The 24,931-nt window shown below is 43.8% G+C and overlaps 1 protein-coding gene across 18 annotated transcripts in view; it reads right to left on the bottom strand.

Annotated features, from left to right (window-relative positions):
* LOC120448010 (nesprin-1) overlaps positions 1 to 24,931 on the bottom strand; it is a 103,952-nt gene that overhangs the window by 37,079 nt on the left and 41,942 nt on the right. For 9 of the 18 annotated variants that reach the window (XM_044006112.1, XM_044006136.1, XM_044006140.1 and 6 more), the window contains 7 exons: positions 24,591 to 24,828; positions 21,689 to 24,471; positions 19,207 to 19,512; positions 17,623 to 17,774; positions 11,282 to 12,251; positions 10,967 to 11,179; positions 10,652 to 10,912 (listed from right to left, as the gene is read on the bottom strand). In XM_044006112.1, coding sequence (XP_043862047.1) covers positions 10,652 to 10,912; positions 10,967 to 11,179; positions 11,282 to 12,251; positions 17,623 to 17,774; positions 19,207 to 19,512; positions 21,689 to 24,471; positions 24,591 to 24,828 — 4,923 coding nt within the window. Of the gene's footprint in view, positions 1 to 1,099; positions 8,090 to 8,272; positions 8,652 to 10,651; positions 10,913 to 10,966; positions 11,180 to 11,281; positions 12,252 to 17,622; positions 17,775 to 19,206; positions 19,513 to 21,688; positions 24,472 to 24,590; positions 24,829 to 24,931 lie in introns of those variants that run through there. The other 9 variants (XM_039630282.2, XM_039629770.2, XM_039629854.2 and 6 more) reach the window with 3 other exon arrangements.

The following is a 24,931-nucleotide window of genomic DNA, read 5'->3' as shown; positions in this document are numbered from 1 at the left end:
CAACATTTTGTGGCTCAGAAACTGGTTCCTTATCATCGTCAGAGAAGTTCATGGGTTCTTCCAAGACATCCATCCACGAGCTTGAAGAGTCATCGACGGGAAGACCAGCATATGCAGGTTTTTTGGGTTCTTCAGGTATCTTCACTGGTTCTTGAACATTTTGGAGTTCCTCGGAAATAGCGAGTTCCCCAATGGTTTCGGTAGTTATTGTTGTGGTGGTCACTGTTGTAATGGTCTTGGACTCGTCCACGACCGCATCTTCAACAATTAGCTTATCCTCGACTACTTCTTCAACAAGAGTTTCCTTTTGTGGCTCAAAAACTATTTCCTCTTCATCCTCAGAGAAGTTCATAGGTTCATCCAGAACATCCATCCACGAGCTAGAAGAGTCATCAACAGGAAGACCGGCATATGCTGGTTTTTTGGGTTCTTCCGATTTCTTTTCAGATATAGGAATTTCGCTCACAGACTCGGTCGTTATTGTTGTGGTGGTTTCAGTTGTGATGTTCGTCGTCTGGTCTACAATTGGAGTTTCAGTTAATGGCTTTGGCTCGACGAATTCTTCGCTTAGTTCTGCGTCCTTTTGTGACTCAGGATGAACTGATTCAGTTTTCTTGGGCTTTTCAGGAATATAAGTTTCTGTAATCTGTTGTTCTTTTTGGTCTGGTGCGTCAGCTGTTGTGTGGTCTTCTTCAGTTCTGGATGCTTCCTGAAGCTCATAAGCTTGAAGCGTTTTCTGTTTGGCTTCCGCCTTACTAAGGGACAGTATGTCGAATTTGGGAATCTCGAAGTGGTATATAGCTGGAACATTTGCTGCTTGTTGGTCTACATTTGAAATCTGCGTTATTGTTGAACCCACGTCTGTGACGGTAGACTCTGTTTTTGTTTCGGTGTCAATGATAAAGCTTACCGACTTTGGTGGCAATACAGGATCAGGTTCGATAGGATTTACCTGCTCAGCTGCTTTAGTTTTAGAATTAATTATGTGATAATTACCCTCAGCAATAGTAAGTTTGGATACGTCAAATTTGGGAACTTCAAATATTTTGTTCACAGGGGAAAGTTTCTCAATATTAGTGATTATACTTAAAGTGCTTACCGTGTTAGCCACAAATGCTTCAGCAATTAATGCGCTTGGTTTATCAGGAACAATTTCATTAGCGATATTAGTAGGAGGAGGACTTGACTGAGTTTCGCATGGATTTTCTACTGGCACTTCTTCTTGGGTGGAAACAGGGACAACTGCTATTGACTCATGGTAAAGAATATCGGAATTGTTTTGTTCGATTAACTTAAAGCTTGAGATTAAGGACGAGTCTTCAAAAATGTTGAGAAGCAATTTCTCTGCCTCTGGAACAGGGATCGGCTTAGTATCTACATCGACGTCATCAGTTGTTGGAACAAGGGGTGCTTCGGAAGCTATTTCTACTTCTACAGTCGGGGCAATAGGGTCCTTCTTAACTGAGGATTCAACGACATCTGTAAGTTTTTCAACTACTGAGACAACAATAGGAGCCTCGTTACCTTTGCTTGCTTCTAAAATGACCTGAACCGTTTCTTGCTTAATAAATTCTTCAGGAATGGCGGGGCGCTTCTTTTTATCTTTCTTAGACAATTTCTTTTGAATGTCCTCGAAAAGTTTCTGCTCTTCAGGGCTAAGTTCTGCAGTATTACTATCGGGTAAAACTGTTGGGGTCGCTTTTAGTTCGTCTAAATTGGTAGAATGATCATCTATCTTAAGAACGGGATCTGGCTTCAATTCTATTGGTTCTGGAACTTCAGACTTGGACAATTCAACTACTTCAATCACGGAATTTTTATTACTTTCGGCTGCTCTTTGCAGGGATTCCACATTTTCAGTCACAGTCTCGGTCACCCGAAGACTAACCTCCGGAAAATCAAGATGCATTTTCACAATAGGTGTCTTCAGCTTCTCTTCATGGGTAATAAGGGAAATTTTTTGAACTGTGCCTGGTGGATATGCACCGTCAATGCCTTCTCCCACGAAAAGAACATTTGTGCCATCTTCGGTTTCGAAGCTTCGTCGTTGCGTAGTCGTTAGTATCGTGTTCTTGGTAGTCGTCGTAGTAGTGGTAATACTATCCGTCTTGTTAATAGCCCCATTAGTCTTGCTTGTAACAATTTGCTGTTCAGCAAGCTTCGGCAAGTCCCCTGTGCTTGTTTCAATGCCCATAACCTTGACCCCTGTCGGACTGTCTTTCAATCCTAACTGAATACTGGCACCCAAGTTATCTAGCTTAAGTTCGGAACTAGGCGTCACAGCAGGGGAGGTTGACCTCGAGGAAATAAGTGGACTAATTGGTCTTTGATCGGGCATCTCAATGCTTGAAGTCACGATCACATCACTTGGTGTCTCGCTTTCCGTAAGATGAATACGTCCGTCATTGGAAATCCTCTTTGTTATGCGCATCGTTCGAATCGTCGTAGTTTTGATAATTGCGCCATCGATTTGGCTGGATGTGGTTGAAGTATCGCTCGGAACTTCTGAAAAAGCTGGCGAAAGTTCTCGGACTGTCACTGGGTCACTGGCAGTGCTGGTCTCCTCAGTTGTTGTTTCGCCATCTTCATTCAGCTTTTTCACGATCTTCGTAGTACGCACAGTTGTTGTCTTAGTCACACCCCCACTAGCCTCCTCTATAGGCTCTTCTGCTTCCGTTTTTTCAGTCTCCGACTGTGGAGCATCAACGACCACACCAACAGTTTGTTCCGTGTTTTGGGTAACCTTTTTAACAATTTTCGTTGTTCGAACAATTGTTGTCTTGACAACATCACCAACCTCAGAAGATTCTGTCTCAGATGTCGTAGTTTCTTCAATTGGATAACTGCTCTCAAATTCCTCGATAGCTGGAACCTCCGTGACGGTTTTTATTGGCGTTGTATATTTATCAGTCGCATTCTGTTCTGCGCTAATAAAGTCCACAATTGAGAACTTTTCTTGACTAGCCTGGGAATATTTATTAGCTGTCGCAGTGACTAGGAGCTTGTCCTCCACTCCAATAGGGGCCACCGGAACTTCTGGCAGTTCGACGGTTTCAATTACACCCAAAACAGTTTGGTTTTCTGGTTCAACGGGATCAACAGGAACATCCGGTAGCTTAAGGATTTCTTGTTCATTTTCGGTGACAGTCTTTGTCACAGCCTTTGTAGTTCGCGTAGTTGTGGTCTTGGTTATACCCTCGCTGTTCGACTCGGTTGTAACCGATTCAGCTACTACAGGTGCATCTTGAATGGCTGTTTCCACAATTGGTAGAGATACTTCTGGCTCACTGCTGGTCTCGCTCACATTTTCGCTTTCATTGCAAATCTTCTTGACAATTTTGGTGGTACGCACAATAGTAGTTTTAACTACACCACCCTCCTCAGACTCAATATCAACTGGAGCCGAAACAGTGGATGTCACTTCCAGTGATGGTTCCTCTTTGCTTTCATCTACCTTGGGAGATACAATTGTTTTGGTGGTTGTGGTTTTTGTTGTTTTAACCACGCCCTCATCGCTAATTTCGCGGCTATTCAACTCTGATTTCTCAATCTTGGCAGGTTCTAATGCTTCTTCCGCCAAATCGTAAGATCCCAAAGACGAGGGTGCATCTGAATACGTCGAAGACGCCATCTCCTGACTTTCCTGCTGATTGTTTAAGATTTTCTTTACGATTTTGGTTGTACGAATAACTGTAGTCTTAATGAGGCCACTATCATCGCTGACAGTAGTTTGCTCCGACGAAAGAGTTTGATTATTATCTGTTGTAATTGCACTTGTTATGTTCAGGGGCTCTGTGATTTCTTGTTGGGGCTCGGTGATTTCTTGTTGGGGCTCTGTGATTTCTTGTTGTGGCTCGACAATTTCGACAACCTTCGTTTCGACAACCGTTTGTGGTTTGTTCTCCAATAATGTTTGCTTCTTCTCCTTTCTCGAAGGCTTTTGTGGCTTATTTTGCTTCTTCACAACCACAACTTCTTCGGAAACTTCCGGTTCAGGACGACTTTCCACCTTACCAGGCTTTTCCTCGATCAACTTCTGCAATTCAGGTTGCGTTATTTCCTCAGCTTGTTTGATAACTTCCTCAACCACATTATGGGCAGCATCCTTTATGACATCCAACGAAGTGACCACTGTGGTAGGCAGTAGTGTAACGTCTCGTTCCACCTCGGGTTCATCCTCAAAGACCTCCTCAACTATTTCCTCTCCGTCTTCGGTGATGCGTTTCAGGATGCGCTTTGTCTTTGTGATAACAGTCTTAGTTATCGATCCCTGCTGCACGATTGAATCCTGGGTTGAAGCGAATCCTGTCACATCGATGGGCACCTCATTGGTGGTGGTCTCGATTGTTGGTAGGTTGTACTGCTCAACACAGATGTTCTCTTCAGGCAAATCATCAATGACATCTTCCTCAACAATCTCCTCCTTACCATCTACAATTCGCTTCACAATGCGCTTGGTAATATGCTTAGTTATTGTTCGCGTTGTGATAGTTGTAGTTCCACTTTCCGTTGAGATGGTATTAGTCGATGTGGTAACCGTGGGCTCGCCTTCAATAATGGTCTCGGTTATATTGGAGGGTGCAACCTCATTGGTAGACTTCGTAACAGTTTCGGTAGTTGTAAGTGATGAATCTGAAAAACCATTTTCAAATTGAACTGTAACCTTTTCTTCTTCTAATGTTGTTTCAGGAACTGTTTCTGATAACGTTTCAACTTTTTCAACTGTTTCCAGAATACTAACTGTAGGCTCCGTAATATTTTCAGTGCTCTCCACCGATGCCAAGGAAATTTTAATTTCTTCCTTAGGTTCCTTCTTAGAACGTTTTTTGTCCTTTTTCGTTGGCACTGCAGGAGTGGCCTCTAACTGAACAGCCGGTTCCACATTTTCTGTAACAGTGACCGAGGTCTCAACAACTTTTTTAGTCTGTTTCTTTTCCTTTTTCGTAGAAGGAGCAGGAGCTTCTTGTTCCTTTACTTGAGAAACATCGGTTGTTTCAATCACAGTTGGTGTTACTACTTCCTTTTCGATAACAGGCTCAATTGTCTTCTTAATCACTTCTTGCTCAACAACTGTCTTGGACTTTTTCTTGTCCTTCTTCGAAGGCGCCGCAGGGGTAAGCGTCTTTGCCAACTCTACATTCTCAGTAACGGCTGGTTTGAGAACCTCCTTTTCAACTACCGTCTCGACCACGGTTTTCGTTTGTTTTCCTTGTGTCTTTGGAACATCAGCTGGCTTGGCAGTCTCCTTTTCAATAGCAGGTTCTTTCGCTATGGCGGTATCCACCTCCTTAACTTGACTCTTGATTTGTTTTTTCTCTTTTCTGGTCGGAGCGACTGGTGCCACTTCAACAACCGGTACATCTGACTGTGGAGTTTCTTTTTCCTTCACTGGCTTTTGTTTCTTTTCTCTCTTCGAGGGAACTGGAATTGGTTCTACGGGCTCAACAGATGGTTCAACGATTTTCTTTATCACAGTTCTTTCAACCACAGTTTCCGTTTTCTCTACAGTGGGAATGGCCGATTGCGTTTCTTTCTTAGATGGCACTGAGATAGCGGCGGCTGATTCAACCCCATTATCAGTGGACTTCTTTGGCTTCTTTGATTTTCTTGGCTTTGGCTCAGGCTTTGAAGTCTCTTCAACTACAGGATTGAATGCTGGAGCATCAACAACTTTCGTTTCCACCAAGGCAACACCATTTGTATCTGGAGACTGTGGTTTTTTACCCGTCCTACCATCTTTCCTGGTACTCTGTTTAATCGGTAGTGGTTCCGGTTGAGTTTCGTGCCTCACTCTCTTAGGTCGCGAGGTTCGTGAGTCCACATTGTCGATCTTGTGTTCCCATGCCGATGATTTCTCGACATGTCGTGCTGGTTGGGAAGTCTTATTGGTAAAAGTAGTGGTACTGATAGTACCAGTCTGTTCCGTCTTGCGTTGCAAAGGCGGCGAGGACGTAAGGCGCACTGGGGTCGGTTGCTGACTGGATGGCTGGAAAACTGGATGTTCTTTGTGGTGGAGACCGAAGAGGACTTCGGCGTAAGTGCTGCCTGTGCTAATGTCCTGGGGCCGGACCTGTTGGTTGCTTCGCTTCTGGGGCTGGGGGTGCACCACGACAGTTGTGGGCACTTCTATGGGGATCTGTGGTATATCTGGTACCGCGATGACTTCCTGAGTCTGCTGCGTTATCACAGTTGGCTGTGTCTGTTCGGAGACCGTTGATGTCTCTGTTACATAAGTGGTTGTCGTAATGGTTTGTTGAGTACGGACATGCGACTGAGTCTCGACTTGGGTCTGTGGTGCATGTGGTTCATCCAATGGTATAGTTTCAATGGCATCAACCTCGAATTGACCAAATGTGATATCAGGTCGCGGTTCATCCAGCTCAAGTTCTTGTGGCTCTACAGGTCGCAGCATTTGAACATGCTCTTCAATATAGTACGGCTCGCTCTCGACCACAGTGGCAAGAGGTTGGATTTGCTGGGTGCTGGTGGTCAGGGGTTCTGCACTCTGTTGAACGATCGATGCCAGTGTGGTAACAACGCGATCCAGCACGCTGTTGCCTGTCGTCGAGGGAAGAGTGTTCTCAACGCGATATGGATCAAGCAGATATGTCTGCTCCACTGTTTCCTGCGGGTATTCTTGCATAGGTTCGACTTGCTGCTGCTGTGAATATTCCTGCGAGTAATCCGCCGTTTGCTGTGCGTAGTATATTTGATTTGGCTCTGCCGGATAAACCGTGGAATAGGCCTCCGTCTGAGGCACCGGCTGATAGTAGCCTGCTAAAAGCTGATACTGCGTAGTGGCTGGTGGTACAGCTACTTGTTGATACTGTATGGGATACTGCATCTGCATTATCTGCTCGTAGTAGTTCTGTGGAGGCTGCTGCTGCTGCTGATGCTGTGGATCCGTCGCAGATCCCGTGACATAGCCCCACTGACCGCTATCGGCCACGTTTTCGTACATAGTCTGATACAACTGCGGATCGGGCTGCAAGTAGGTGGCTGCAATTTCTTCGGCAGTCATTGGTGCTTCGTATTGGCTGGCGGGCTTCTGTTCCTGTTGCTGGGGAGTAGAATAGTCAAGTAATGTGCTCGTTTCGGTGATGTACTGTTCCAGTTGTGGTTGCTGTTGCGGCGTTTCCTTGATGGGCTCTGGATCAGGTTGTGGTATGTAAATACTGCCTGACACTTCTGCGCTGGCATCCACAACATCCTGAATGGTCAGATCGGAACGTCCTTGAAGTGCCTGAGCGGCCTGCTGTTCGGCCCTGATCCGCTCCAGCTCCAGTCCCCGAAGAACTTCAGCGTAGGAAGTCGATCCTGGTACCCACATGGGGCTGCGGGATCTAGTCCGGTCATCAGCAGGCAAGAAGAGTTGCTCCTGTTCTTGTGCTTGCTGTGGTGGCTCCAATTGAATCTCAATCGAGGGCTGTTGAGAAGCCTCCACTGGATGAGGCTGTTGAGGTCGGCGTCTGGGAGATCGACCACGGCGTTCTGGCCGCGGTGGCTGAAGCTTCTTACCCGCTTTCGCATGGTGATGTTGGTGTCTCTGCTCGCTTTCGATGAACTGGGTGTTGGGGTTGGTTGTCGTTATCGTTGTCGTTGTCGTAGCTGTGATAGGAACCGTGTTTGAGGTATATTCGCTGGGTGGTGTGACCCGTTGGTGGTGCTCATAGATCTCTGTGGGTATGGTGCTGCCACCGCCATTGAACTCGATTCGCTCTTGGCTTAGATCGTCATCCCCGTGCGTACTTCTCGAAGTCGTTGTCTTGGTTGTGGTAGTCTTAATGGTTGTAATAGTGGTCCGGTTCTGAGTATCGTTCGATTGTTGCTGCCGAGTCGTTGTGGTCGTTGTCGTCGTGGAGGGGTCTCGTTCTGTTCGGGGATTGGTTACCGATTCATTACCGCTGCTTACCGGACTCGCATGTCCCGACAGCACTTCAGCATAGGTTAGACCCACTGCCGCCGTTGGCTTCATAAGCAACGAGACAGTCGATGAAGTGGTCACCACTGAATGGGGATCCAGCGCATAGGACTTTCGAGCGGTCGCATCGTAGACTTGCTGCATGCCATCGATTGATTCTCGCATTGCCTAATTGTTCATCATCACGGTTCACATATCAGAGTGAGAGAAAGTGGGAGAGATGGGGGGAAGATTTGCCAAAAACGTTAGCTTTGATATGATTGCAGGGGTTTGAAAGTGGGGGACTCAAGGCTAAGCTACCTAAGAGTTACAAGAATCCTAACTCCCTCATAAATTACACTCGTAAGGGGCTTGCGTTTTAAAAATATAAGTCGGTAATTTAATTTATTCTTTAAAATAGTATATATATATATATATAGTATATAGATAATTGTAAATTCTTAAACACGGGTCATGTTTCATTGATTAGAGTAGTGACGGCAGTTGACAGTTGTACCGAAGCCACCGTTCCTGGGAGAAAGAGCTCGGTGGCAGGGGCAAACGGAAGACGCCGGGGTGGCTGCTTTGGCTTTGATCTAGTCCTAGATTGGCTTTATCTTATGGTTAAGGGTGTGGCATCCTAAATCTCTAGCTTGGCATCGTCCGGCGTGCCGCGATGTATTAACAACTTGATGCGCTCATTACGTGCAGTTATTTTCGAATGCAGATTTTTGACACGTTCCCGGCATGCCTATTGTTCATACATAGGGTATAGATGGTGCATGTTTTTGAAAGAGTTCGAATGGTTGGCGTGAGAGCAGAGATTTGTATATATATATATAGAGAAGAAATACAAGAGATGTCAGCGTATATATTGAGATTCGTTTATGGTAATTCAAAGACAGCGAGCACATCATACGCCATGGGATAGATACAGGAAAAGCCACCATTCACCATGTTCGATATTTCGTTTTAATAGAAGAAGTAAGCAGTACCCATGTGTGTTTATATATGTGTGTGAGATAAGGGGTTGTTTATTCAATGGGGGGGTTAAAGGTAGTTACATGGGAATTTGGCAGATTTGGATTAGTCACCGGTTGGTAAGTAGCGTAACAAGCAAGCGAGCAAAGCCCAAGATAAATTGTAATTGGTTTAATATATGATTAGTAAGTACAATGTTTATGAAGTGTGTTTAATAATTTGCATGTTTGTTTTTCGATTGTTTTCAGCGCAACGACACCAGGATTTTTGTTTATATTCAACAAAAGTTACGTAGAGAAAAGATAAAAAGAAATACAATTGTCAAAAATAAAATACCATAACAAATTATAACCGTAACCATAATTAAATATTAACCGACTTTCGCTATTACAATACCAGAAAGATATAGAAAGATTTATTGAAAAGAGAGAGCTGCTTGGTGAAGAATATGTTTGCTTGGCTAAGCTGACTAAATAAATAAATCAAATAAAAGTAAAATAAAAATAAAAAGTAAATGAAATAAACTAAAAAAATTGGTTTAAATGTCTAGGCCAAAGCTTAATGTGTAAAAGTGCCATAAAATGTGACGATTTAAATGCCATGTGATGACTGTACTTTCTCTTGGGTGTGAGTGAGTGTGTGTGAGGTCAGGTGAAGGGAAATCAAAAAGTTCTCATAGCAAGAGCTGCCCCAAATATCATCAAATTTAGCTACAGTCCCAAATTGAATTGAATTCTAAGATTGCCACTTACCGCCAACATTGCAGTTCGCAATGTAAAGTTAAATTTTAGTAATAAATTTACAAGCTATTTAAAAAACTAGGGAAATCTCGATTTTACCCTATTGCTAGGCCACCTGCTTCTAAATATAATCACTTTGTTTATGACCAACAAAAACATTGGCAAGCAGCATGGCTCTAAAAATAGTCCATGTGATTATCTGGAGGAGGAATTCGCTTTTCTCATCTGGGTGGCCTAACCCTGACAGCAAGAACTTATTTGTTTCTCTGGCATTCAAAATGCTTTCTGGCCGCAGCACGTGACAAATGATAATGATGAGATCTTAAAGATCCTAAAGGTCCGATATTGATGAGGTAGAATTTTGTGGATAGTTTTCCCAATGAGAGCGGTATGAAAGCAATGAGTTTTGAGAGTGTGAGCTGCACGGTTGGTAAATGAGAGATGAATGATGTTGAAACGTAAGGAAACACAAAGATGAAATGTAAATGATGAATGATGATTTGTGTGAGCATTTGTGTGAGATATAATGGCACAAAACGAATTCGAAAATAAAAAAACGTAATAGAATTTTGCCGAACAATATAGAAATGAAATGAAAATAAGAACATAATAAGGCGCCTTCATTTCATTTTTTTTTGTTTAAAACCAACTAAATAAAATAAAATAAATTAGGTACGCAGCCACCGTGCAACTGTTTTTCTTCAGAACCTACCCGCACACAGTAAAGCGTAGGGGGCAAAACGATTTCAAAGATTAATCAAGTATATATTATATATTCGGGTAAAGGGTTAATAACTTTTTGTTTGGTTGTTCTGTCAACTGTTTGTTCATAGCGATGAAGGATCGTTCACAGCAATGAAGAAATGAGATAGAGATCAAAAGGGATGGGGCTTCAACATTGAATAACCGACTTAACTAACGAGATCCTGGCAATATATCTGCTACAATTGAATTCAAACTGCTAGTTGCTAGCTGCTAGTTGTTCGCTAAACGGGTCTACTAAATCTATCAAAGACTGGACGGTACGTACCTGTTGCTCGGCTAATGCGCGCTCGCGATCGTGCGGCAAGTACGTGGGCGCCATCACCAGGCGGAGCTGCTGCTCCTCCTGGATGATGCGCTGGCGCAGGGACTGCATCTGCTGCTGGTAAACGTCGATCTGGGCCAGCGTCTGCTCGAGGCTCTGCGACTTGGCCCTGACCAATTCGCCGAGGCCGTCGAGCACGCGCACCAGATCATCGACATTCTCGCTCAGGCGCGGATCACCGCCCATGCCATTGCGGAAGTGAACCTGTGGACGAGATGGTAAGCAGGTATTAGCCATGCCAGCGCCCCCAATACTCACCTCCAGTTTCTCGATGGACAGTCTCAGTTTCGTTTTCTGCACATTGATGTCGGCCAGGGTCTTCTCACAGAAGCCGAGCTGATCGCGCAGCGGTTTCTTCTGCTGCTGCGAGGAGTCCAGTCCCTGCTTCGTCTTTTCGTGCCACGAGCGTATATCCTTAATCTTGCGTTCACATTGGTCCCACTCCTCGCAGGCCTCTTGCAGCAGGGAGTTCTACAAGATACAATATAGAATATGCAGAAAAGATAAAGAGTTGAATAATTGTTGGATGCCGCGTAGAGATTCTTCCACTCTGGTGGTGGCATGCCACTTTACCCTCTCTAGCAGCACCGCTTCCACGGATATCTTCGCATCCTCGGCCTCCTGCAGTTTGTCCTTGAGATCGCCCACAGTCGTCACTTGGCCAATGTGCTCCAGTTCCTTGTCCATTTCGCTCAGATGCTTCACAATCGGTTTAATACTCTTCACAGCCGTCACATAGTCGTTCAGTTTGTTGCGTGCCTCGGGCAGGGTGCGCAGCTCGATGGTCTGGTCGATGAAGGTGCGCTTCTCGGAAGCCCACGACATCACGATCTGGTAGAGGTTCATGAACCTCGTCCACGCGTCCAGACTATCGCCCACCGCCTGCTTCTTCTCATCCAGCCAGCCGCGTACCTGGGCCAGCGATGCGGCCAACTGATCGATGGTCGTCTGCACCAGCGTCTTCTCCTCGCTGTTGCGACAGTTCTCGATGATCAGCTGGCCGTTGGTCTTGACCAGGGTGAAGCGTTCGTAGATGGCGGTTATCTCGTGATTAATGCGCTGCAGCAGCTCCTTCATCTGTGTGGGTGTGAGGCTTCTCTCATGCACCTGCACCTCCGCCTGAAGCAGCCAACGCTGCACCTCGTCCACACCGGCCACATATTCGGTGCGCACGGTCTTTGCCCGCTTGAAATCCTTCTCTTTGGTCTCCATGGTCACCTGGACGCGTTCGGCAAGTAGCTCAAGAGCGGTAAACTCCTGGGCAATGTCGCTGGGCAGCTGATTCTGTTTGGCCTGGTAGTGGGCCGTTGTCTGGGTCACCAGTGATTTGCTCTCCTCGGCGGCCTGCTGCACCTGACTGTTCAGTGTGATTAGGAGCTGTTCCGTTTGGGCTATGTGCTCGTCGTAGACGTGAACCGACTGGAGTTGATCGTGAAGCGCGTTTAGCTTGTCCTGCAGCTGCGAGATGCGACGGAAGACTTGCTCGATCTCCTCGAGATCCTTGCTAACCTGTTGCTCCTTATCGCGCAGAGTGTCGTTTAATCTGAAAAAATACAGAGCGGTTTGTTAAGTCTCAGGGGCACGTTATTCAATGGCATGCAGTGGATGGGAAGACAGTGTGAAGACGACCACGCGGTTCCTGCTGGTATAGACCAAGTTCTATTCCGTACACGCGTGGAGATCTGAAAGACCTCTATCTATAGAGATATTTGGGGTGCTAAAAGTTATTTAGCTGGCACAAAAGGCTGAAATATTCTGAAGTTTTCAATGTTCTTTTGCTGCGCATATATATATATCGCTATATATATATATGTGTAAGATCCACTGGGCTTTGGCCTCGAGGCTGCGAAGATTTCCGTGAAAAATGAATGCTGCCGTTTGGCTACAAGAGAGTTTTCTAAATGAAACGCCTCGAGCACAGTTGCTTGGGTCTCGGCAATTTTTCGAAATTCGAAAAAGATTTTCGTACATTTCTCATAATTCGAAATTGCCTTGATCCCATTGAGAGCCAAAGAGCAAAACTTTTCTTCATTTAAAAGCCGCCGTAAGAAACTAAAAATCAAATAAATGAATTCCCTAGCGCTTCTTGGACACGCAGCACTTTTAAAATGTCTTGTTTTTGTTATAGTTTTAGCTTGTGTGTATTTTTAAAAGCGGCGCATGTTTAAATTTATATTCCCCTCATTTATTTAAGTTTTTTTTTTTTTTTCGTGCTTTTTCGATTTGCATTTTGGCCGTAGACAAGCTGACGTCATTGGGGCGTTGCAGTGAACGGGATGAATCAATGAGTAACATGGATCGTTTATGAAATTCGCATTGATTTCCGTTCCGTATTTCCAGCACATGACGCATATCACTCATACGCCCTGGTGGCCCAAAGCAAAAGCGCTTAATGTGTTCTTGAAGTATTATGTTGTATACGTGTTCGCTTTCATGTCCAACCATTGCACTTGGCATGGAATGACGGATTCGTTAATGGAACGTTTGTTGCCCTTTACAGCCACCGCCGAGTGGCGTAGTGAAATGCTGCCCAAGATGAGGCCAAGTCAGCTCACATTTGGCTCTTGGCCAATTGGCCGAAAAGTCGGCTGAACACATTTTAAAATTTAATTGTTAAATGCGCTGCGCCGAAACTGAGAAAATCGGGGAGCGGAAATAAACGAGATACTCGTCTATAAACTAGCCAGAATTATTTCGGCGTCATTTTTCGCAGCCAACAAATATCGAACTAGTGAGTTCTCAATTTTGTTTGGGTTTGAATTGCCGCCGCCGCTGTCGACAAGCGAACAAAATAAATCTAAGAGCAACAACAAATGGGAAAATTATTTTTCCTCTACGCTATTTTCAGTCGGCTGGCATTTTGTGCAAATTAACGATTTAAATTTAGTACGCGGCTCTAATTCAAATGGCAAAATATGCTAGAAATGCCGCGGCGAGCACGAGTGAAAGTGAAAGGCAAATGATGTGAAGTGGCGCGTGTTGCTCCAAAACGAAACAAGTGTTGTATATAAAACAAATCGTAAAATATACCAAAACATTTGCGAAAAATAGTTTGATCAATTATGGCGACAGTAGGAATGTAATCATTCCCTCAGCGACGGCGATAAGCATTTGGGTCTGGCTATTTCTGTCGCCTTGGCTACGTCATCGTTTAAAGTAGAAACGCGTGCGACTCATGTGCTCTTTCTCTCCGTTTCTCTAGCGAATCGAATGAAGCGCAAATAACAAAAACAATCACACCTGACGACCCTGGCTGGTATTCAAGTATATATGACTATACCAGTACCAGAGACCGGTGATGTTTTGCATAAGTACGATGGATGACTTAATCAAGTCTTGAAAATTTCTACCAGCTCTCGTTTAAGTACGCGATTTCTATCTTCCTGTTTTTTTTGTGGGAAATTATTCACCTTATGCTTTTCACGACTTGAACTACGTGTGCGTAAGTGGCCGGCAATTAGCTACAAATTTTTAATTGCTGCTCAGTCTTCTGTCTGCGATTTTGGCTCGTTGGCGACCACTTTCGGACCTCCTGTAAGTTTGGAGGCAGAAGTGTGCTCAACTTTTGGAACCTGCGAGCTCTCTGCTTGACTTCCAGTTCCTCAATTCCGTAGGCGGAATTTCGGTGAAACCCAAGCAGACGCTGCAAATGGAAAATTAACTCCCGGGTACTCGTTGCTGTTCGCTCGTTACGTATACGCCTGGTAATCCACAAAGCGGCGTTCGAAACTTCAACATGAAAATAGAAAGAATCGAGGGGGAGAAATGTAAATTCCGATTAGAAGGCATTGGCCCAAAACGTATATCCATTGTCATACATCTCTCTCTTGTATTTTTGGGGCGCCGGTTGATTGTATTTTTTTTTCTTTGCTTTGCTGCTTCTCTGGTTTACTACTACTTCTTAGTTAATTAATTTGATTTAAAAATATGCGTATATGTATTGCGGTCGCTTCGTTCGTTTGCTCTTTCATTTAGTTTCCAGCCATCCAGTTTGAGAAACACGTCCGCTTGCAACTAACTCTAAATAAAAACTGATTCGAATAGAATCTCAACGCTGGCACCACACGCAAAAATTGCCAAAAACTTTGCTTCGGCTGTCGTCGGCTGTCGATCGGTAATGTTAATGGCGCCCGAAGGCGCTGCGGAAATAAAAGAACGAAAGCTGCTAAGAGCCCAACTCACCACACCAAAATATCTGGTCAAGGGGGGGCGACTGAAAGTTATAATGGCCAAGTCACTTGACATTGAATAAACCGGCTGAAATCAACGAACTTAGCAGGAAACTCTCACCCTTTTTTCAGAGCAATATAGTACACAATGTAGTAGTGCAGGGCTGATTGATAAAGCCAAATATACCAATTCGCCGGTTTAGATAAGAAAAGCCGGCTATAAACTTACCACTCGAGAGAACCGGAAAAAGAGAGCAAAGCTGTGGAATGGAACGAGAAAGCTAACAGCACTCTGTTAACGGCTAACAGTGGCGAAAATAAACTTATTATTACCCGATTACCTCATTTGGGCAAAATTTTTATTATTATTCGCTTCTGTTGTTGTTTGTTATTGGTTTTTATTTGTTTCTCATTTTATTTCTGCCTTAGCCGAATGACAAATTGGTAATGCAAATGCATATGCAAATCCCAGATTAAACTTGTATTTGCTTGGGTGCCTAGTGATGTCTTATACACCTGATAAAGTTGGTAAATCTGCAAGATATTCGTATGATTCAGGAATAGTTCATTTGTCATATACTTCAAAAAGTTCCGCATTTGCTTTTTAATTCACCTTTTTTTCATACTTTGGCCATTTCTTACTTAACTTACCCAACTCAAGCAAAAAATTCAATTTTCACTTGTGTTTTTTATTTACTTATTCTTTATGATTTTTTCGGCACTTTGTTTACATTTTGCTCACATCGCCTAGCTTGTTTCCTCTCAGGCATTTCATCAATGGCATATACATACATATGAATATTTCGCTTTAGAATCAGTATACAGTAGTTGTGCAAAAATCAAATTTACTCGCTAATGGAGTTAATTGTCGCCTTCAAGATAAACACGCTCACAAGCGCCGCGAAATTGTTAAAAATAAATTATTAAATCCCCAGAAAACGCAAGGGACTTAATGTATTTTTGCTGATTAGATTTTTGCATGCCGAAACAATGTTGTTAATATCTCAAGTGTGTAAATGCATTGAAATTTTGCGACGCATTTTAGGATATACAATATACATATCTCAGTTGTGTCTATATAATTATCGATGACATGCCGCTTGGAGCTATATTAGATCACTCTTTTCGGCGCGATGATGGCATAGTTTATTTGTTCAGTTTGGGACAGCCACATTTGAATGTGAGCACAATTAAAGGAAGAAATACTTCAGTCAACTTATGTGGAAGCCTCTGGGGGATCTAAAGGAATGTCATTATCTTATTAGATCATTTAAATTATATACAGCTGAATGATATTTGCACGTTGTCTTGATAATTATTTTATCTATCAACAGCGAAACGTGATTATCCATACTATTTGTACTTGATATATAGAACCCGTCACCGCTTGGCAGCAGTCAAAACATTTGTCATTTCACTCGCTTAAAGCCTCCTAAAAACTTACGCACATTGCGGTGGGTTTTGAGGGAAAAATTGGGGAAAAGCAGAGGAAAATTATAGACACAGCTGCTGCTCTCGTTTTTCAAGCAGACTGCTGTCAAGAAAACAACAAATTGTGTGTAAAAATAAAACAAAATAAATTGGGGGAAGCGAGGGGCCGGCGATCTCCCCAAAAATTGTGTCAGTGTGAAAGGCCAGAAGGCAGAAAAGTGGGCCGCTGTCAACGGAAAAGTGTATACGTGATCCGAGTATCGGAGCTTATAAACAAATAAAAATGTTGCTGGCAACATGTTGCAAAGCTTTTGGCACGTGATTAATTAGCGAAAGAAAATCCACCAAAATTTCAATGAAAATCACTGAACAACAATAAGAATAAAATGAATTGACATATTGGCACAGTTTTTGCGTTTTTCTAGCGCCAGGCAAAAACAAATATATATAAATATCAGGCATTTCCGCCAAAAAGGCAAACGAATTCTTTCTGTGTAGCTTATCGCAAAAGCGAAAAGCATATATAGACGTAATTTATATAATATAGCTCCTAAGACCCCTATCGCGTTTGATAAGACCGAAGCTTTGGCACAGTTCTGTGAAGAACGGGATAGCCCCCAAAAACAAAAGAAAACAAGTGTTTAAAAATAAACAGTTTTCCGGGATTCTTAGAACAATAAAACCAACAATTATTTCGGGAAATAGCAGACTGAAAGGGGTATAAAAAAAACTATAAGCCCCGGCTTACGTAATGCACACACAACAACGCCGACAACGAAGCGTAACACTTGGTCTGACGTCAGTTTTCAACTCAACTATAACAATAAGATGGCATTTCGAGGGCCAAACAAGTCAGGCGTCTTGGGAATGGGTTTAAAAAGGCGAGAAGCATTTCTTTTAGAGCTATAACTAAACTTGATAAGTATGTAGTTTAGTTGTAAAAAGTGCTGCTAGGAAAATTCTTTATGGCACTTTCTGGTGATTTTAGAAATAAGTGTGATATAAACATGAGAGCCTCTGCGATACTCATCTGTAACCAGTTAAGTTCTCGAAATTTCCGTTTATTTTCATTAGGCAACAAGTTTGGCAGCTCGATATAATGTATGCAAGCCAATACAATTTCCGGAATTAAACGATTCGACTGGGACCTTTGTTTTTGTTTGTTTTGTTTGGGTTTGTTTCTCTTTTTGGGTCCCCAGTCACGCGTAGTTAAGCGCATTATATGGTACACGGTATATGGTTTATGGTATGTGGTATATGGTATATGGCATAGTTGATAGGGCTCTGGTAATTGGGGTTTCACTGGGTACTCACTTGGCCTGCTGTTCAACTAACTTATCCACTTTGGCCTGTATGGCCTCCGCCGAGGGTTTGTGTACTTCCCCAAGGAATGTGAGGATGGATTTAGAGAGCGCCTCGATTTCTTTATGTGATGATTTAAGTTGATTTGATTCTTCACGTAGTTCCTATAAAAATATACAAATTATTATTAATTACAATGTTCGTTCAATTATGATTCATTTGGTGCGGTTATGTAATGCTTAATATAAATGATCATTGCAACATCTTAATTGTTGTAGAACATTTTTTGTGTATCTCCCTCAATTTCGGTTTCATTTCCAGTTTTTGTGGAAGGTCACCGCTGTATTTGTTGAGTTGACTTGGCAGCATTTGGAGCTTGAGGCTATTTGATCAAGCAGATCTACGACAAAATGAAATATGTGGTCTAAACAAGAAACTAAAAGGGAAATAATATTTATAGTGCCAAAAAGACAATCTTAAAATTTAACTAAGTGTTTGCCTTTGTTTATCAATGGTTTGATATTTCTGTTCGTTATCGCTGAATGCTGCTTTATATGGCAAATGTATGACAACATCGTTAGTTTGATTTGGACGGGCCTAGCTTTAATGGCTGAAAATTGCTTAAATTGAAATGTGATTTGAAAGCCTGCTATTGTCGTTAAGGTGGGACTACCTTTTTAATTGCTTAATTTGTGTTTTTGTACTATTTATAGTTGACCGATTGAAAGCAAACTTCCAAAGTTGTTATCGCTCCAAAATGTGATTTCACTCGCCTACAAATCACTCAAATCATTGCTGATAATAGCTAAAAGTGATAATTGCTAGTGTAGTGAGGCACAACTACCTTGAGTTCGTGAAGTTACATTAAAATAATATAATTAATATGGAAATATAAACAAAGTCAGAGGTATGCAAACAGCTCTATGTTATTTATAGGTCATTAATCATGGGAGTATCTCTGGTTCTGTGGGTTAGCTAAAATCAAGAGTCCACAGAAACCGAAAGTTAGAATGTTGTTTTCTCGCTTCGCATTCAACTCTTGATTACTGTGATTTAGTGGCTTTCCGTGCTAATCATTCACAACACATCGTTAGGTAAATTTTGGAGCTGCCTCCGAAACTCAGCTGCTCCGCGGCTTTCGAGAAGCTCCAGTCGGCTAAAGAGAGTCCAAAGAGCGTGACAAACGCAAACTACGAGAGCGCAAGCTCCGGTCCACAACGTGACCATGAACTTGATGTCGGCATGGTGTTCACGGCTATACAATGTACGTATATATCTAACACTTACATATGTATCCGTCGGAATGTGTTTATGCATGGATATTGGTAAAAATATTTGACAAACATGAATGCCCCCAAGGAAGGGCGGATTTGCCACAGCGAAACTAAGTGAATGAATGGGTGCCACTAAGTATGAACACATTGTGATACGAACATGAATGAAATATACCAATGAATTTTTATCATTTTTATGAAAGGGGGTTATTTTTATAACAAAAAATAAAGAAATGATAGAGCAAGTACACTTCAAAGGGAAAATGAAAACGTTTCAGCTCTAGCTTATTTATCTTTTAAATGTTGAATCCACACAACTCACCTGAATGGCATTCTTCGTATCTTCCAAGTGACGTCGGGATCTTACAGTCGGATCGACATTGCGGAACTTGTCCTCCAGTCGACCAAGTGCCTTTTCCCAGGCGTGCAGGCTGTTCTCGAAGCCGTCCCAATGTTCGGCCAACTGTTGCAGGTTGTCGCGTCGCTGTTCCAGGCTGCGCACCAGATCCTGCCAAGATCTATTCAATCCGGCGTTATCCTGTTCAATCAGCTGGCGATTGCGGGCGTCCGCTTGGCGGATGAGCGATTGGGCCTGCTGGTTGACTAGCGTTAAGTCGCTGTTTTGGCTCTGAAATGTGCGAAGGTATAAAAAACAAGCGGCATGAAATTGGTTCTGACGTAACACCGATTCCGGAATCGCGGTTGGTACAAAATATATATATATATATGTATGTAAGAAGTATATCTGGAATTCCGGTTTTTCGTCTTGGTCTAGAGTTTGCTAGGAGCTTGCTAAGTGTGCCCTACTTCAACTCTGACATATGTCTGCCCCATGGAGTTGAAAGGCAAACGTTGCTTAATTCATATATAAATTTTATAGATTTTTCTTCACAAACGCAAACGCACACGCACGCACACACACACACCTCGAGTGTAGCCTCCTTTTGCGACCTTTATTTTGTTTGGTTTCTTATTGGTCTTTTATAGATTTCAAATGGCTGATGACGTTAGCCGTTGGCTTTTCAATATCGATGTCTATCTGGCTGGCGATTTTGTTGTAGTATTACTTTTGTTCAATTTCAATTTGCGCCTTGCTCAAAAGCACATGGCGAATTTTTTATAACGAAACGGGTAATTCAAATTTAACAAATGTAGCGATTCTCCTCTTTCTTTCTTCTGCTCTCTTTCTATACACATATATGTACGGCACGAATCGCGAATACGAATCCAAAACACGCTGCCAACCGCACAGATAAACGTCTCAACTTGAAGTGAATTCGATGGAACTCAACAAAAATCCAAAAGCCCCAAAAGCAAAAGCAAATAAGCACGAGTTAGAATCTCTCTCTTAGTTTGCCAGAGAACAGGTCGAAAGAGAGCGAAAAGCCGGGCAAACACGTTTTTCCAACCATTTGGCATAATGTATGTGTATGTGAACATCGTTTTTGGGTGGGCGTGGGCGGTCAAAGTTGGGCTTCGCACATATAATGTGTATATCACGCATACGCCACCGTGTACACGTCACTCTCTTTCTGTGTTGCTAACTCCCTCTTTTATAATTGGCAACAACAACAATTGCCGGCATAGCAAAAACAAGTACAACAACCAAACAGCTGTGCACAAAAGAGCAAAAAGAGAGGACAAAGGGCCGGTCCTCTTAAAGCTCACTCAGCAAACACCAACAAATGTGCACTTAGCATTTGTATCTCAATATCTCACTGAAAACCCAGGGCTAAAACCGAAACTAAAATATCTGAGGCCTTGAAGTGTTTGATATTTATGGTCTTCTTTTTGAATAAATTATAAAAAAGTGTTTAGAAACTGTTTGGGGTAAAGTAAATACAACCAAATTTAATTTGAAATTTAATCATCTAAACAGAGTAGAAAAGAATTAAAAAATTTATCCAACAAAAGATATAAATATATCTCTAAAATTCAAGATCCAAATGTAGTTGCTAGACTCATCCATCCCTGGCTCAAAACTGGTTGCTTGATACAGTGTTGCTGCTGCTGATGATGTCATGAGCTTAATTCATTCCGGGGCAGCAGCAACAACAACAGCTGTTTTTTCCATTTGTCGAGCATAAAAATCGAGCCAGTGCCTTGAATAATTAGAATCGAACTGGAAGTCCGACAACAGACGACTGAACGATAAGCTCGACAAATAGTGAACTAGTAGGTTAAAAGTTTAATGAGTGCCCAAGGTAAAAGCTTACGAAAGTAAACAAATGGGGGGAACTCAACGTGTTCAATAAACAACTATCAGCTCAAAAAAAAAAAGCAATCTCTCTTTATTTTTAAGTTGGAATAAGAGAGGAGGGTTTCCTAAGAAGAGAAGAGCAGTTAAATGCAACTGAAAGTGAGTCAAGAGTGCATTTTATTTGCTTTTGCCGGCCGGCAAAATCGTTGCTACGAAACGCAAAAGATACAAAACGATTGCACTTTGGTTTTTTGTGGTGCCACTCCATAAAGCTGCTCTTAAGGCTATACATTCGCATATGTACATATGTAAGTTAGTGGCACATCCTTGTGCAATGTGTCATTTTTTGGAAAACTGGTTCGTCGGCTACACACTTATATGCACAAAGCATGCAGTCGAACAGCTGAATATTCATGGCTATTCAAAGGAGTGCCTAAATACACACAAGAGTCGTTCATTTGCTGGGTTTTCATGTTAAGTAACGACAAAAGCTAAAGCCCTGAATAAGTGCCAATTTTAATCGGCTCTGGTCGTGCTTTCTTAAAATTAAGGTACCTTTCAAAAAACATTCAAAAATACACAAAAATTAAATCAACAAACTCACCTGAACATTGCCGATGGCGTGCGAGAGCTTCTGGATATTGAAGTGGAGTCCAGCCAAATTCTGGACGGGCTCATCTACGAACTTGGTACGTTCGATGGTGGCCTTGACGCGATCAATGGACTGCTGGTATTCCCGCCAGCGTTCGGCCTCCTTCTCCAGTTCACTCTGTTGGGTCTTGGCATTGGCCAGGGTGTTGGTCAACTTGGTTTGGAACTGAGCCAACTCCGCCGAAAGTTCCGACTGTTCGTAGTTGTTCAGCGAGGACCAGATCTTATCGGCGGCCTCCTGGATCTGCTTGTGCACCAGGTTGCGGATGGGAGCCTCATTGCCAAAGAATATCTTGTGTTCGTCAAGATCCTGGACCAAGTGCTCGTAGTCGATGCCATGCTGGCTGTTCTGAAGGCGCAGCTCGGCCTCATGTACCCAGTCATTGAACTTGGCCACCAGTTGCATGTACTCCAAACGAGAGTCGCGGTTGTTCTTCAGATACTTTTCACGCTCCTCCAGTTCGTGGGGCAGTGATGCCACCAGGGATCTGCCCTCGGAGAGCATTTCCAACAGGGAACTTGGCATGCCAATTTCGGTTTTAACCCCATCATTGATTTTGTTGAACTTATTGAGGTAGGATTCGATGTCCTGACTGAGACCCTGGTGCTTCTGCAGCTCACGCTCCACGGACTCGGGATCCCGGTCCAGAAGAGGACGCGACTTGGCCGCTCCCTCGTGGCTGTGCAACCAGTCGAGGATATCGCTCAGTTCGGCGGCCATCTTCTTGTGGGACTCCAACTGGAGTTGATGCTTTTGGCGCTGCGATTCCACCGCCTTGCGGAGATTCTGCAGCTGATTCTTCAGGGACTGCAACTGCTCAGTAATGCTGTTCTTATCGGCAGCATTACCTTCGGAGGCAATCTTCTGGCCCTTGTCATTGGCCGAAGCCAAGACACCCTCGCACTCCTGAATCTTCACAATCACATCATCGTACTTGTTGATCTTATCCTCCAGGCTATCAGGTGAGTTCTCAATATCAATGATGACATCGGTGTACTTCATGATAAAGGCAATAATCTCATTAATCAAAGCAATAAACTGCTCGCGGAGCAGCAGAAGCTGGCGGAGATGGGCCAACTGATCTTCAATCAGTTTAATCATATCATCTTGCTGGGCCAAAATGCTCTGCAACTCTGGCAAATCATCTATCTGCATATCGCCCATCTTGCTCTTGCTGTCCTTGAGTTCCTTGAGAATTCCCTCATAGGCACCCAACAAGTCCTGGACATCTTCGATCCTGGATCCAATCGGGCGGTTCAGTTCCCTGAGTTTCTGCTGAATATTGCCCAAGAACTGACTGCACTCGGCCAACCTGCTCTTGGCATCCTTGTACTTCTTGATGTGATCACCCAGGGCGTTCACACGGTCATCGATGGTATTCTTGATTCTGCCATAATGATCCTTCATGTTCTTGATATCGTCGTTGAGTTTCAACTTATCGGCATTGCTCAGTGTGGGCAGGATGCTCTTTCCTTGCTCCGAAACATCGTTGATGAGGCCGCCCTTGTTCTCGGCATCACTGAGGAGCTTCTTGTAATGGGCCAGCTGCTCCTCCAAAACGGGGAGACTAGTGGTACGCAGCTCACCCTCGGTGGCGGTTTCCATTTCGTTCAACCAATCGCCCATGTTCTTCATGGAATCCTCAAAGGCTTTGCGGCCTTGCAGAAGATCATCCAGAGACTTGCCTCTCTTGCTGCTCTCATCCTTGAGGGTCTGATAGTCGGCAGCTATTTCATCCAGGATCTGCTGCAGAGCAGCCTTGTCGGCATCATCGCAATCCTTCATTATGTTGGCCGCTTGACGCTGAACATCAGTCAAAACGCTGTCGTTGAACTGCTTGGCATCGTCATCGTATTTCCGGTTCTCCTGGATCTTTTTCTCGATCTCAGCAGAGGTAAGTGGGTGGTACACGGGCAGCTTGCGCACTTCAGAGATCTTGGTCTTCAGCCACTGGCGTGCCTTGTCCAGGTCGTTCTCCAGGGATTTACGAGCCTTGCTGGCCTCCAGAGCACGATCCAGTTCAGCCTTAAGGACTCCCGATAAATTGCGGTTCTCAGTATTGAGATTACGCAATGCGGACTCCAGTTGGGAGTACTCAACGGGTTCCAATTCCTGCTGCATGTTGGCCACACGCTTCTCCAGGACATCGGCCAGAGATTGCTTGGCCTCGGCATCCTTCATCAGACTCTTGATCTTCTGTTGGCGTGCCTCGGCATCCTTGGGAGTGTAACCCAATGGAGTGGGGGCCTGCAGCTCCTCAATCTGTTGTTTCACCCAATTCTGGAGTTGATCAATCTCGCCCTTAGCTCCCTCCACACCCTTGTTGGTCACATCCAGAAGTTGAGCCTTGCGATCGATGCGCTTGCCGAGATCAGCAAAGCGGCGATCCAATGACTTCATTTGCTCTTCCACTTGCTGACCATCGAGATTGCTGATGACCTCGGCCACCTGCGCTGCCTTGCCCTTCAGCTCCTGAATCTTGGGATGTCCTTGCAGCTCATATTCGTTTTTGATCTCATTAATGGCCGCCATTTTCTGGGCACAATTCAAACCTGAACCGCGATCCAAAACATCCATGCGCTTGATCAGGGTATCGAACCAGCTCTGGACATCCGCCATTCCCTGGCGATAGCCATCGATTACATTCTGACCGGCCTGCTTCTTGGCAATGGCATCCATGAGCTCCGATTCCAGCTTGTCGATGTTATCATCCAGATCGGTATCCTCGTCGCCCACTAATGTAAGTAGAAGAGATAATACAATCAGGAGAGTCACGGGTTTGCTCCAAGGATAAAGATGTTTGAAGAAACCTATAAGTTAATGTACATAAGCACATTTTACATCTAACACTTACATGATCCTGTCATTTCCAGCATCAACTGCGACCGCTTGTCACCGATGGAGTTCAACAAATCGTTCATGGACACCAGCTCCTGTTGAGCGGCCTCCGGACGCAGCTTGCAAGGACGCATCATCCAATCTGAGACGGAGCTCTGCTGCTTCTTCACCCAATCCTGCAGCTCGGCGCGCTGCTTCTGCTGTTGCTCCAGTTCGCTAACGGATGCAGTCAGACCACCCAAGTGGGATTGCACCTAGTTAAAGCAAACAATGAATTAAATTCAATTTGTTTATAAGTACTTTTGTAAGCAAAACAAGCAATAACATAGCCATGCAGACCGCCACCTGTTTGACCCT

Source organism: Drosophila santomea, chromosome 2L (assembly GCF_016746245.2).
Source record: "Drosophila santomea strain STO CAGO 1482 chromosome 2L, Prin_Dsan_1.1, whole genome shotgun sequence".
NCBI classification, from domain to species: domain Eukaryota; kingdom Metazoa; phylum Arthropoda; class Insecta; order Diptera; family Drosophilidae; genus Drosophila; species Drosophila santomea.
Note: the sequence above shows the minus strand (reverse complement) of the source record. Positions and strands in the feature narration are given on the sequence as shown.